Raw genomic sequence first — 14469 nt, forward strand, 5'->3', positions numbered from 1 at the left:
GAGAACGAGAGAGAGAGAGAGAGAGGACGAGAGGGAGAACGAGAGAGAGAGAGAGAACGAGAGAGAGAGAACGAGAGAGAGAGAGAGAGAACGAGAGAGAGAGAGAGAGAGAACGAGAGAGAGAGAACGAGAGAGAGAGAACGAGAGAGAGAGAACGAGACAGAGAGAACGAGACAGAGAGAACGAGACAGAGAGAACGAGACAGAGAGAGAGAGAGAACGAGAGAGAGAGAGAACGAGAGAGAGAGAGAACGAGAGAGAGAGAGAACGAGAGAGAGAGAGAACGAGAGAGAGAGAGAACGAGAGAGAGAGAGAACAAGAGAGAGAGAGAACAAGAGAGAGACAGAGAGAACGAGAACGAGAGAGACAGAGAGAACGACAATGAGAGAGAACGAGAACGAGAGAGACAGAGAGAACGAGAACGAGAGAGACAGAGAGAACGAGACCGAGAGAGACAGAGAGAACGAGACCGAGAGAGACAGAGAGAACGAGACCGAGAGAGGCAGTGAGAACGAGACCGAGAGAGGCAGAGAGAACGAGAACGAGACAGAGAGAACGAGAGAGACAGAGAGAACGAGAGAGACAGAGAGAACGAGAATGAGAGAGACAGAGAGAACGAGACCGAGAGAGAGAGATAACGAGAATGAGAGAGAGAGAGAACGAGAATGAGAGAGAGAGAGAATGAGAATGAGAGAGAGAGAGAACGAGAATGAGAGAGAGAACGAGAGAGTGAGAGAGTGAGAGAGAACACGAGGGAGAGAGAGGGAGAGAACACAAGAGATAGAGAGGGAGAACACAGGAGAGAGGGGGAGAGAGAGAGAAACATGAGAGAGAGAGAGAAACACAAGAGAGAGAGAGAAACACAAGGGGGACGACACGGGAGAGAGGGGGAGGACACGGGAGAGAGGGGGAGGACACGGGAGAGAGGGGGAGGACACGGGCGAGAGGGGGAGGACACGGGAGAGAGGGGGAGGACACGGGAGAGAGGGGGAGGACACGGGAGAGAGGGGGAGGACACGGGAGAGAGTGGGAGGACACGGGAGAGAGGGGGAGGACACGGGAGAGAGAGGGAACGACACGGGAGAGAGAGGGAACGACACGGGAGAGAGAGGGAACGACACGGGAGAGAGAGGGAACGACACGGGAGAGAGAGGGAACGACACGGGAGAGAGAGGGAGAACACAGGAGAGAGAGGGAGAACACAGGAGAGAGAGGGAGAACACAGGAGAGAGAGGGAGAACACAGGAGAGGGAGGGAGAACACAGGAGAGGGAGGGAGAACACAGGAGAGGGAGGGAGAACACAGGAGGGAGAGGGAGAACACAGGAGGGAGAGGGAGAACACAGGAGAGAGAGGGAGAACACAGGAGAGAGAGGGAGAACACAGGAGAGAGAGGGAGAACACAGGAGAGAGAGGGAGAACACAGGAGAGGGAGGGAGAACACAGGAGAGAGAGGGAGAACACAGGAGAGAGAGGGAGAACACAGGAGAGAGAGGGAGAGGGAGGGAGATGAGAGAGAGAGAGGCAAACAAGAAAGAGAGTGGAGGAGAGAGAGAGAGATAAAGCAAGACTGACAGAGACACAGACAATAAGGCACCATATCAAACACAGATCTTTCTCCCACTCCTGCCTCCTTACAGGTGTTGACTACCCCTGCAACCCCCAACTCCCACCCCCTCCACCCCACCTCGCATCTCAGAGCCAGTAAGACACCACAGTCCATTCAGCCATGTGCAGCATCACCAACAAGCCCACACAACACACACTTTCCAGCAGAGCCTCACTGGATAGCGACGGGGAGTGGGCTCCTGCCAGGTTATTACCCCCAACCCCACCCCCTCCCCAACATTCCCCCTCCCCCTTCTGACTCCCTCAAGGTCAGGGGAATGGGAATCGAAATGAAGCCCCCCCCCTCCCCCAATCCACCCCAGGGGAGATGGACTCATCCAGCAGTTGCGGGGAATGAAATCTGATGCTCCCTCAAGCTGCTTGGCTCCACACTGGGGCTGGGCAGTGGTTTAAGCAGCCCGGTCAGCGGAGGGAGTCATCGCCCCTTTGCATCGGTGAGTCTTAGCCTGGGAGGGGTGGTGGATTGGTGGGAGAGAGAGGTCGGCTTCATTTCCTTGCAGGTTAACGACAATGGAGATCTTTGTTTGGCACTGAGCGCTGCCAAGAGGTCAGTCTTCAAACGCCTCTCACAGGGAATGCCGGGCCCACCAGCACAAGCCGCTGATTGTTCGCGACAGAGGCAGAGGTTGGCATCGCCTCTCTTTGCCAGCCATCAGGCCACACGCTGGCAACCATTGGCGGTCCCCGCTTCTAGCTCAGCAATCAAAGGAGAATGTCAGAATGTTTGGGCATTTTCACCTCCGACACCTCGCACCGCCACCCCCCCCCCAACCCGCCCTCTTCCAAGCATGGTCAACAACTTAGCCACTGCAACCACACATCAAGAGTTCAACCCCACTCCGAAAGCCCAGCGCTGAACAGGTACCACCCCGCACTGTCGGAGGGTCAGTACTGAGGGAGCGCCGCACTGCTGGAGGGTCAGTACTGAGGGAGCGCAGCACTGTCGGAGGGTCAGTACTGAGGGAGCGCTGCACTGCTGGAGGGTCAGTACTGAGGGAGCGCAGCACTGTCGGAGGGTCAGTACTGATGGAGCGCTGCACTGTCGGAGGGTCAGTACTGAGGGAGCGCCGCACTGCTGGAGGGTCAGTACTGAGGGAGTGCCGCACTGTCGGAGGGTCAGTACTGAGGGAGCGCCGCACTGTCGGAGGGTCAGTACTGAGGGAGCGCCGCACTGTCGGAGGGTCAGTACTGAGGGAGCGCCGCACTGTCGGAGGGTCAGTACTGAGGGAGCGCCGCACTGCTGGAGGGTCAGTACTGAGGGAGCGCCGCACTGTCGGAGGGTCAGTACTGAGGGAGTGCCGCACTGTCGGAGGGTCAGTACTGAGGGAGTGCCGCACTGTCGGAGAGTCAGTACTGAGGGAGCGCCGCACTGTCGGAGGGTCAGTACTGAGGGAGCGCCGCACTGTCGGAGGGTCAGTACTGAGGGAGCGCCGCACTGTCGGAGGGTCAGTACTGAGGGAGCGCCGCACTGTCGGAGGGTCAGTAGAGGGAGCGCCGCACTGTCGGAGGGTCAGTACTGAGGGAGCGCCGCACTGTCGGAGGGTCAGTACTGAGGGAGCGCCGCACTGTCAGAGGGTCAGTACTGAGGGAGCGCCGCACTGTCGGAGGGTCATGACTGGGGGAGCGCCGCACTGTCGGAGGATCAATACTGAGGGAGTGCCGCAGTGTCGGAGGGTCAGTACTGAGGGAGTGCCGCAGTGTCGGAGGGTCAGTACTGAGGGAGTGCCGCACTGTCGGAGGGTCAGTACTGAGGGAGCGCCGCACTGTCGGAGGGTCAGTACTGAGGGCGCGCCGCACTGTCGGAGGGTCAGTACTGAGGGAGTGCCGCACTGTCGGAGGGTCAGTACTGAGGGAGTGCCGCACTGTCGGAGGGTCAGTACTGAGGGAGTGCTGCACTGTCGGAGGGTCAGTACTGAGGGTGTGCCGCACTGCCGGAGGGTCAGTACTGAGAGAGTGCCGCAATGTCGGAGGGTCAGTGCTGAGGGAGCGCCGCACTGTCGGAGGGTCAGTACAGAGGGAACGCCACAGTGTCGGAGAGTCAGTACTGAGGGAGCGCCGCACTGCCGGAGGGTCAGTGCTGAGGGAGCGCCGCACTGTTGGAGGGTCAGTACTGAGGGAGTGCCGCAGTGTCGGAGGGTCAGTGCTGAGGGAGCGCCGCACTGTCGGAGGTGCCGCCTCTCAGATGAGGCATTAAACCCAGGCCCTCGTCTGCCCTCCCAGGTAGATATGAAAGGTCCCACCGGGCACTATTGGAAAGAACAGGAAGATATCCCTGTGGCGCAACATTCATCCGGCGTCACATGAAGAAAAAGGAAGAGCTGAACATTATCGCATTTGCGGCACGCGGGAGCTTGCTGTGCGCAGGACCGGCTGCTGCGTTCGCCACCCCACCCCAGTGCCCCCAATTCCACAGAGGAAAGTCACTGGAACCACGCCCTGAGGTGGTGTAAGGTGAATTGGAAACACAAGTCCTTCTCTCTTGAACCCAATGCAACGAACAGTCTGACTTTCGAAAGTGTCAACTTGAATCTGTTACTTCACAGGAAATATAGGTCAGGGAGCTTCTCCTTGACTGTTGGGGGTGGGGGGGGAAGACAGGGTGGTAATGTCAAAACTGATTGAACGATACTCATCTCACCTCTAACGCACATGGACAGTAGACGCCAAAATGCATCTACTGCTCTCTGCTGGCATTTTGATCTCTCAATATTTGTGCCCCACCCCTTTTATTTTAACATAAAGAAAATCAGACTAAAGTCAGGATCCCCCTCAATTACCTTCCCCCGCTTTAATTTTCACTCTTCTCAATTAGTTTAAAAATAAGGGTTTCTTCCACTGAAGACGGAGACGAGGAGATATTCCTTTCCTCCCAGCGTTGGGAATCGTCGGGACTCTCTCTCTCTCTCTCCCTTTCCCTCTCCCCCAGAGAGTGGAGGAGGTCGGGTCATTGAATATTTTTTTTTTAAGGCTGAGGTAGTTAAGTCATGAATCTATCGAGGGAGGCAAAGGAGTAAGGCAGAATGTGGAGTTGAGGTCATAATCGAATCAGCCGTGACCTTATTGAATGACAGCACAGGCTCGAGGGGCCGAATGGCCTACTCCTGCTCCCAATTCACAGGTTTGTATGTAAGTACGGTCACGGTTCCAAGGCAGGAACGGGGACAGCCAATTTGCGCACAGCAAGCGCCCACAAGCTACAATTTGATAGCGACCAGATAATTCGCACTTTTTTTTAAAGTGATGTTGGTTGAGGGATGAGTAGTGGTTACAACTCACTGATTTTCAAAAAAGTGGCCATGAAATCTTTTACATCCAACCAAAGGTGGAATGGGCAGACAGCACCTGGGTTTAATGTCTCGTCTGAAACATGGTACCTCCGACAGTGCGGCGCTCCCTCAGTACTGACCCTCCGACAGTGCGGCGCTCCCTCAGTACTGACCCTCTGACAGTGCGGCGCTCCCTCAGTACTGACCCTCCAACAGTGTGGCACTCCCTCTGTACTGACCCTCCGACAGTGCGGCGCTCCCTCAGTACTGACCCTCCGACAGTGCGGCGCTCCCTCAGTACTGACCCTCTGACAGTGCAGCACTCCCACAGTACTGACTCTCCGACAGTGCGGCACTCCCTCTGTACTGACCCTCCGACAGTGCGGCACTCCCTCAGTACTGACTCTCCGACAGTGCGGCACTCCCTCTGTACTGACCCTCCGACAGTGCGGCACTCCCTCAGTACTGACCCTCCGACAGTGCAGCACTCCCTCAGTACTGACCCTCTGACAGTGCGGCGCTCCCTCAGTACTGACCCTCTGACAGTGCGGCGCTCCCTCAGTACTGAACCTCCAACAGTGCGAAGCTCCCTCAGTACTGAACCTCCGACAGTGCGGCACTCCCTCAGTACTGACCCTCCAACAGTGCGGCGCTCCCTCAGTACTGACCCTCCAACAGTGCGGCGCTCCCTCAGTACTGACCCTGCGACAGTGCGGCGCTCCCTCAGTACTGACCCTGCGACAGTGCGGTGCTCCCTCAGTACTGACCCTCCGACAGTGCGACGCTCCCTCAGCACTGACCCTCCGACAGTGCTGCACTCCCTCAGTACTGACCCTCCGACAGTGCGGCGCTCCCTCAGTACTGACCCTCCAACAGTGCGACGCTCCCTCAGTACTGACTCTGCGACAGTGTGGCGCTCCCTCAGTACTGACCCTCTGACAGTGCGGCACTCCCTCAGTGCTGACCCTCCGACAGTGCGGCACTCCCTCAGTACTGACCCTCTGACAGTGCGGCGCTCCCTCAGTACTGACCCTCCGACAGTGCGGCGCTCCCTCAGTACTGACCCTCCAACAGTGCGGCGCTCCCTCAGTACTGACCCTGCGACAGTGCGGCGCTCCCTCAGTACTGACCCTGCGACAGTGCGGTGCTCCCTCAGTACTGACCCTCCGACAGTGCGACGCTCCCTCAGCACTGACCCTCCGACAGTGCTGCACTCCCTCAGTACTGACCCTCCGACAGTGCGGCGCTCCCTCAGTACTGACCCTCCAACAGTGCGACGCTCCCTCAGTACTGACTCTGCGACAGTGTGGCGCTCCCTCAGTACTGACCCTCTGACAGTGCGGCGCTCCCTCAGCACTGACCCTCCAGCAGTGCGGCACTCCCTCAGTACTGACCCTCTGACAGTGCGGCGCTCCCTCAGCACTGACCCTCCAGCAGTGCGGCACTCCCTCAGTACTGACCCTCTGACAGTGCGGCGCTCCCTCAGTACTGACCCTCTGACAGTGCGGCGCTCCCTCAGCACTGACCCTCCAGCAGTGCGGCACTCCCTCAGTACTGACCCTCCGACAGTGCGGCGCTCCCTCAGCACTGACCCTCCAGCAGTGTGGCACTCACTCAGTACTGAGGTGTAACACCTGCCCCGTTTACCTCCTCCCTCCTCACCGTCCAAGGCCCCAAACACTCCTTCCTGGTAAAGCAGCGATTCACTTGCACATCTTTCAATACAGTCTACCGCATTCCTGGCTCCCAATGCAGTTTCCTCTACTTTGGGGAAACTCAACACAGACTGGGTGACCACTTTGCAGGACACCTTCGCTCAGCCCGTAAGCATGACCCAGACCTTCCAGTCTCTTGCTATTTCAATTCACCACCCATGCTCTCACACTAACATTCCTATCCTTGGCCTGCTGCATTGTTCCAGTGAAGCCCAACGCAAACTGGAGGAACAGCACCTCATCTTCCGATCAGGCACTCTACAGCCTTCCGGACTGAACATTGAGTTCAACAGCTTCAGACCCCGAACTCTGTCCTCCGTTTTGATTCAGTTTTATTTTTGCCAAGTACCAGTCCTATTTTTTCTCTTTCGGACAGAGCTCTTCACTATTCTGCCATTGATACCAACTCTGGTCCAACGCTCTGTTTCTTTACTCTAACCATTACCACTCCCTTTGCCTTTTCTCCTGTGCCATCTTTTTTGTCACTTAATCTCACCCCGCGTCCCACTACCCCAGACCTTTCCACTTGCTCTTCCTCCCCCCGCTCCACTGTAAAACCTTACATTGTTCTGAAGAACCATATCCGACTCGAAACGTTAACTCTGTTTCTCTCTCCAGGCCTGCGCAGCATCTAAAGCACTTTAATTTCATTCACCCTCATCGCCCACAATTAAAAGCCTTCTTGCAATCCACCTTCACGACCACACACACCACCCCCACTTCCACCCCACCCCCCCACAGCCTTCCCCAATTTCCTAACCAGCTTTCCACCAATGTCTACGCGCAGGCACCTACAGCAATTCAGCATGCAACAGTAATTCAAAAAGTGCAGATGGGGCCGGTGGGGGCGGGGCGGGTTTATTTATTATTCATTCATGGGATGTGGGTCATCGCTGGCTAGGCCAACATTTATTGCCCATCCCTAAGGCATTTTTAAGAGCCAGACACAAGGCTGTGGGGTCTGGAGTCACGTGCAGGGCCAGACCGGGGTAAGGACGGCACATTTCCCTTCCCCTAAAGGGGGCATTAGCGAACCAGATGGGGCTGTTTTTTTTTTTATAACAATCCATCCTTAACTCAGTCAGGTTTTAATTGAATTCAAATTCCACCATCTGCCGTGGTGGGATTCGAACTTGGTGGGTTTCTGGAATGCCAGTCCAGTGACATTACCACTAGGCCACCACCGGCAGGGGGGGTGGGGGGACATACAAAATAGGAGGAGTAGGCCATTCAGCCCTTCGAGTCCGCTCCGCCATTCAGCGAGATCATGGCTGATCACCTACTTCAACACCCCCCCCTCCCCCACCCCCCCCGTATCCCTTGACGTTTTGAAACACGCGGAGATATCTGTCGACCTCGGTCTTGAACACACTCAACGACTGAGCTCCTGCAGTCCTCTGGGGTTAGAGAATTCCGAAGTTTCACCACCAGCCGGGGGAAACATCCTCCCTGCATCTAGTTTAAATGGAAAGCAGCCAGGGTTCCATCAGAAGAACTAGTTTGCAGAAGTCAGGCCAAGCGGAGGTGGGTGGGGGGGCTGAGTCACCCTGGATTAAACCATGAAGTGCAGAGTGACAGCTCGAGTGATCTGGACAGTCACAACAGTACAAATTCCACAACCCCGCATCACGAGGTTGGCCCATACCCTCAAGTGATATCACCAGCATTCTGCTCGGGGGGGGGGGGGGGGGGGGGGGGGGGGGGGGGGGGGGGGGAGGAGATATGCAGCTCTCTTAACCCGCAAACGCGCAGAAACAGAAAGTTAAAATTAAAACGAGGGAAGCTGGGATTTAAAACTAGCTGCCCACAGAGCCTCTGCTTCAGTGAAGGCACCACTCGAACCACAGGAAGAGGTCCCCCACCCCAGTGAGGCCTAGCGGGTGTCACTTTGGTTTAAATTCACTATTTAAATGTGTACTTTATTCAGTCGGGCGTTACAAACACGCTGATTTCGTTGTCTTTCTGACTCTTCGCAAGGGATGGAGTGTTCCAGCGACACCTCGTGCAATTCAGGTCTTCGGTTAATACTTACCTCACAACTGTTAATCATCACAAACAGATTATGAGCTCATTAACCCCACCCCAACCTTGGGGAGACGGTGGCGTAGTGGCACTATCACTAGGCTAGTAACCCAGAAGGCCAGGCTAACTCTCGGGGGAACACGGATTCAAATCCCGCCCCCCCCCCCCCACGGCAGCTGGTGGAATTTAAATTCAATGAATAAAATCCGGAATTGAAAAGCGAGTCTCAGTGACGGTGACCAAGGCAACCATCATGGATTGTCGTAAAAACCCCATCTGGGTCACTAATGCCCCCTTTAGGGAAGGGAAATCTGCCGTCCTTACCCCGGTCTGGCCTACACGTGACTCCAGGCCCACAGCCACGTGGCCGACTCTTAACTGCCCCTCTGGCCGGGCAATTAGGGATGGGCAACAAATGCCGGCCTTGCCAGCGGTGCCCACACATGCGGTGAAAAGATATAAAAAGGAGTGCTGTCTGTGGGAGCTTGCTGCGCGCAAATCGGCTGCCTCGTTTCCCATGCACAGTGACAGTGCGCTTCACAAAGGTACCTCGCTGGCTGCGGAGCGGACTGGGGCTGTGACGGGCGCCACACAAATGCAAGCTGGTTCTTCAGCGCTGGGCAAGAAAAAAGAAAACTTTTCGCACTGTGACCGGCCTCCAAGCGAAGTGGGGGGGTGGGGGGATTCCCTCTTCCTGAGCAAGTAAACAAGCAGAACCTTCCAGATGGGACCAGCATCTGTGACCTTCTCTCTCTCTCTCTCTGCGAGGCAGACTGGGAGCCATCCAGCCAAAACATCCCATTAAAGGGTCAGTCAGGAGGTGATTCACATGACCTTGTGCCAGTGAACCGACATGGTGACCTCTCATCACATCACTTCACCCAAGATATTCCCTGATGTGGTTTATCAGGGGTAACCAATCTGACAGCAAATTCCCCAGAAACATGTCCTGCTTAAGGAGGTGGTTATTCATTATTTTTTAAAACAGCGTTGTTCTCTGTAACCTCCTCCAGCCCCTACACCCCTCCCTATCTCTGTAACCTCCTCCAGCCCCTACACCCCTCCCTATCTCTGTAACCTCCTCCAGCCCCTACACCCCTCCCTATCTCTGTAACCTCCTCCAGCCCCTACACCCCTCCCTATCTCTGTAACCTCCTCCAGCCCCTACACCCCTCCCTATCTCTGTAACCTCCTCCAGCCCCTACACCCCTCCCTATCTCTGTAACCTCCTCCAGCCCCTACACCCCTCCCTATCTGGAACCTCCTCCAGCCCCTACACCCCTCCCTATCTCTGTAACCTCCTCCAGCCCCTACACCCCTCCCTATCTCTGTAACCTCCTCCAGTCCCTACACCCCTCCCTATCTCTGTAACCTCCTCCAGCCCCTATACCCCTCCCTATCTCTGTAACCTCCTCCAGCCCCTACACCCCTCCCTATCTCTGTAACCTCCTCCAGCCCCTACACCCCTCCCTATCTCTGTAACCTCCTCCAGCCCCTACACCCCTCCCTATCTCTGTAACCTCCTCCAGCCCCTACACCCCTCCCTATCTGGAACCTCCTCCAGCCCCTACACCCCTCCCTATCTCTGTAACCTCCTCCAGCCCCTACACCCCTCCCTATCTCTGTAACCTCCTCCAGCCCCTACACCCCTCCCTATCTCTGTAACCTCCTCCAGCCCCTATACCCCTCCCTATCTCTGTAACCTCCTCCAGCCCCTACACCCCTCCCTATCTCTGTAACCTCCTCCAGCCCCTACACCCCTCCCTATCTCTGTAACCTCCTCCAGCCCCTACACCCCTCCCTATCTCTGTAACCTCCTCCAGCCCCTACACCCCTCCCTATCTCTGTAACCTCCTCCAGCCCCTACACCCCTCCCTATCTCTGTAACCTCCTCCAGCCACTACACCCCTCCCTATCTCTGTAACCTCCTCCAGCCCCTACACCCCTCCCTATCTCTGTAACCTCCTCCAGCCCCTACACCCCTCCCTATCTCTGTAACCTCCTCCAGCCTCTACACCCTCCCTATCTCTGTAACCTCCTCCAGCCCCTACACCCCTCTTTATCTCTGTAACCTCCTCCAGCCCCTACACTCCTCCCTATCTCTGTAACCTCCTCCAGCCCCCTACACCCCTCCGAGATCTCTGCGCTCCTCCAATTTCAGCCTCTCGCCCATCCCCCAATTCCCATCGCTCCACCATTGGCGGCCGTGCCTTCAGCTGCCTGTGGCCTGAGCTCTGGAGGCAGGTTCAATCAAGGTATTCAAGGACGTTAGATGATTATTTGAATAGAAACAATGTGCAGTGGTACAGGGAAAAGACAGGACAATGACACTAGCTGATAATGCTCATGTGGAGAGCTGGTGAAGACATGATGGGCCGAACGACCTCTTTCTGTGCTGTTAAAATTCTGTGATTCTATGATCAGTCTACTCTCCATCATCAATAAAGTGATGGATGGGTCATCAACTGTGCCATCAAGTGGCACTTACTCTGCAATAACCTGCTCACTGATGCCCAGTTTGGGTTCCGCCAGGGCCACTCAGCTCCTGACCTCATTATAACCTTGGTTCAAACATGGACAAAAGTGCTGAACTCCCGAAGTGACCGCCCTTGATATCAAGGCAGCATTTGACCGAGTGTGGACATCAAGGCGCTCTGGCAAAACTGGAGTCAACGGGAATCAAGGGGAAAACTCTCCACTGGTTGGAGTCATACCGAGCACAAAGGAAGATGGTTGTAGCTGTTACAGGTCAGTCACCTCAGCTCCAGGACATCACTGCAGGAGTTCCTCAGAGTAGTGTCCTCGACCCAACCATCTTCAGCTGCTTCATCAATGACCTTCCTTCCATCATAAGGTCAGAAGTGGGGATGTTCGCTGATGATTGCACAATGTTCAGCACCATTCGTGACTCCTCAGATACTGAAGCAGCCCATGTCCAAATGCAGCAAGACCTGGACAATATCCAGGCTTGAGCTGACAAGTGGCAAGTAACATTCACACCACACAAGTGTCAAGCAAGGGTCATCTCCAACAATAGAGAATCTAACCATCGCCCCTTGACGTTCAATGGCATTACCATCACTGAATCCCCCACTATCAACATCCTGGGGTGGGGGGTTATCATTGACCAGAAACTGAACATATAAATACTGTGGCTACAAGAGCAGGTCAGAGGCTGGGAATCCTGCAGCGAGTAACTCACCTCCTGACTCCCCAAAGCCTGTTCACCATCTACAAGGCACAAGTCAGGAGTGTGATGGAATACTCCCCACTTGCCTGGATGAGTGCAGCTCCCACAACACAAGCAGCTCAACACCAAGAAGGATAAAGCAGCCCACTTGATTGACAGCCCATCCACCACCTTCTCAAGGGGCAATTAGGGATGGGCAATGAATGCTCGCCTAGCCAGCGATGCTCATAACCCCTGAACGAATAAAGAAATTTCAAGTGTGTATTAATACTAAGTACCTCAACAAGCTGAGAGTCTGTACTCACCTCCCTTTGGTGGACACAGTGGGGTAGTGGTGATGTCACTGGACTAGTAGGCCAGAGTCCCAGGCTAATGCTCTGGGGACACGGGTTCAAATCCCACCACGGCAGCTGGTGGAATTTAAATTCAATTAATAAAATCTGGAATTGAAAAGCCAGTCACAGAGACCATGGCAACCATCATGGATTGTCGTAAAAATCCATCTGGGTCACTAATGTCCCCTTTAGGGAGGGAAATCTGCTGTCCTTACCTGGTCTGGCCTATACGTGACTCCAGACCCCCACAGCCATGTGGTTGACTCTTAACTGCCCCCTCCGAAATGGCCGAGCGAGGCCATTCAGTTCAAGGGGGCAATTAGGGATGGGCAACAAATGCTGGCCTTGCCAGCGACACCCACATCCCCATGAAAGAACAAACCCTTGTACAAGCCTTTAGTGTGCTTCAATCTTCATTAGAAGGGGCAATGGTGTGTCCTATATCTCATGTTGAGCGACATCACAGGAGGCCCAGCTAGCGATACAATAACGAATCTGCATACTGTAGGTATAACACTTCCCCCTCGGGGTCAGAGTTACTCCCCGTCGGCCCTGCCTCACTTTATTGCTACCCACTGTGTTACAAACAGCCTCTGACACACAATGCACAACACGCTGCTAAATCCCCCAGGGTTAAATAACTTCAATGGGTTGGAGGAAACACAGGAGCGGACATCGTTCTCCTCAGAGCGGAGAAGGTTCAGGGGGAGATTGAATCGAGGAGTTTGGAATCAGGAAGGGGGTTTGGACAGAGTAAATAAGGAGAAACTGTTTCCACTGGGCAGGAGGGTCAGTAACCAGAGGGGACACAGATTGAAGAGAATTGGGGAAAGAACCAGAGGGGGAGATGAGGATTTTTTTTTTTAATACACAGCGAGTTGTTGTGATCTGGAAGGCGCTGCCTGAAAGGGCGGTGGAAGCAGATTCAATAGGAACTTTCAAAAGGGGGAATCGGATAAATACTTGAGGGGAAAAATATACAGGGCAATGGAGTATCATTATAAGGTGCCTCACCCAAGTTACTGTGATTCACAGGATAACACGAGCTGCATTTTATGGCAGTGTCACTTTATAATCAGATATGTGGCCTTGGAGCTTGTTCCACTGTCAGACGACAGTGCTCGACAACAATTTACAAATTATATCATTATTGTAAGATGGTAAAACATTGTAGGAGGCTTCTACAAGCATGTTAAGCAAACTAAATTCAACACCGCGCCCCACACACACAGATATTAGATACAGGTAATCAAAAACTGGGTCAAAAGATTTTTGAGGTGCAGGGAGAGAGAGCTGCAGAAGTTTAGGGGAGGGAATTCCAGAGCTCGGGGCCCCAGGCAGCTGAAGGCACGGCCGCCAATGGTGGAGTGATGGGAATCAGGGGATGTGCAACATGTCAGAATTGGGGGAGCGCAGAGATCTCAGAGGGGTGTAGAGGCAGGGGGCGGGGGGGGGGTGCGGTAGGGGTTGGTGTCATACAGGAGGGGGGGTGTGGGGGGGTCATACAGGAGTGGGGGCGTGGGGGGTCATACAGGAAGGGGAGGGCGTGGGGGGGTCATACAGGAAGGGGGTGTGGGGGGGTCATACAGGAGTGGGGGGGGTCATACAGGAAGGGGAAGGGGAGGGGGCGGGGGGGTCATACAGGAAGGGGAGGGGGCAGGGGTGTCATACAGGAAGGGGAGGGGGAGGGGGAGGGGGAGGGGGAGGGGGAGTCATACAGGAAGGGGGCCGTGGTGGGGGGTCATACAGGAAGGGGGCCGTGGGGGGGGTCATACAGGAAGGGGGCCGTGGGGGGGGGTCATACAGGAAGGGGGCCGTGGGGGGGGGTCATACAGGAGGAGCGGGGTGTGGGAGTGTCATACAGGAGGAGCGGGGTGTGGGAGTGTCATACAGGAGGAGGGGGAGCAGAGGGGGGGGTCATACAGGAGGGGGGGCATGGGGGGGTCATACAGGAGGGGGGGCATGGGGGGATCATACAGGAGGGGGGGCATGGGGGGATCATACAGGAGGGGGGGCATGGGGGGATCATACAGGAGGGGGGGCATGGGGGGATCATACAGGAGGGGGGGCATGGGGGGATCATACAGGAGGGGGGGCATGGGGGGATCATACAGGAGGGGGGGCATGGGGGGATCATACAGGAGGGGGGGCATGGGGGGATCATACAGGAGGGGGGGCATGGGGGGATCATACAGGAGGGGGGGCATGGGGGGATCATACAGGAGGGGGGGCATACAGGATGGAGGTCGTGGGAGGGTCATACAGCGAGGGGGGGTCATAGAGCTGGGGTGGGTTCGTCATATAGCAGGGGGGG

The 14469-nt window shown here is 55.6% G+C and overlaps 1 protein-coding gene across 2 annotated transcripts in view; it reads right to left on the reverse strand.

The window, feature by feature from the left end:
- prune (prune exopolyphosphatase) overlaps window positions 1–14469 on the reverse strand; it is a 38621-nt gene that overhangs the window by 23885 nt on the left and 267 nt on the right. Inside the window, exon 2 of one of the 2 annotated variants that reach the window (XM_041181621.1) lies at window positions 12126–12230. The exons of the other annotated variant lie outside the window; for it this stretch is intronic. Within the exon in view, the coding sequence (XP_041037555.1) occupies window positions 12126–12230 (105 nt within the window). The remainder of the gene's footprint in view (window positions 1–12125; window positions 12231–14469) is intronic. 2 annotated transcript variants of the gene reach the window in all.

This window comes from Carcharodon carcharias, assembly GCF_017639515.1.
Source record: "Carcharodon carcharias isolate sCarCar2 chromosome 36 unlocalized genomic scaffold, sCarCar2.pri SUPER_36_unloc_1, whole genome shotgun sequence".
Classification (NCBI taxonomy): domain Eukaryota; kingdom Metazoa; phylum Chordata; class Chondrichthyes; order Lamniformes; family Lamnidae; genus Carcharodon; species Carcharodon carcharias.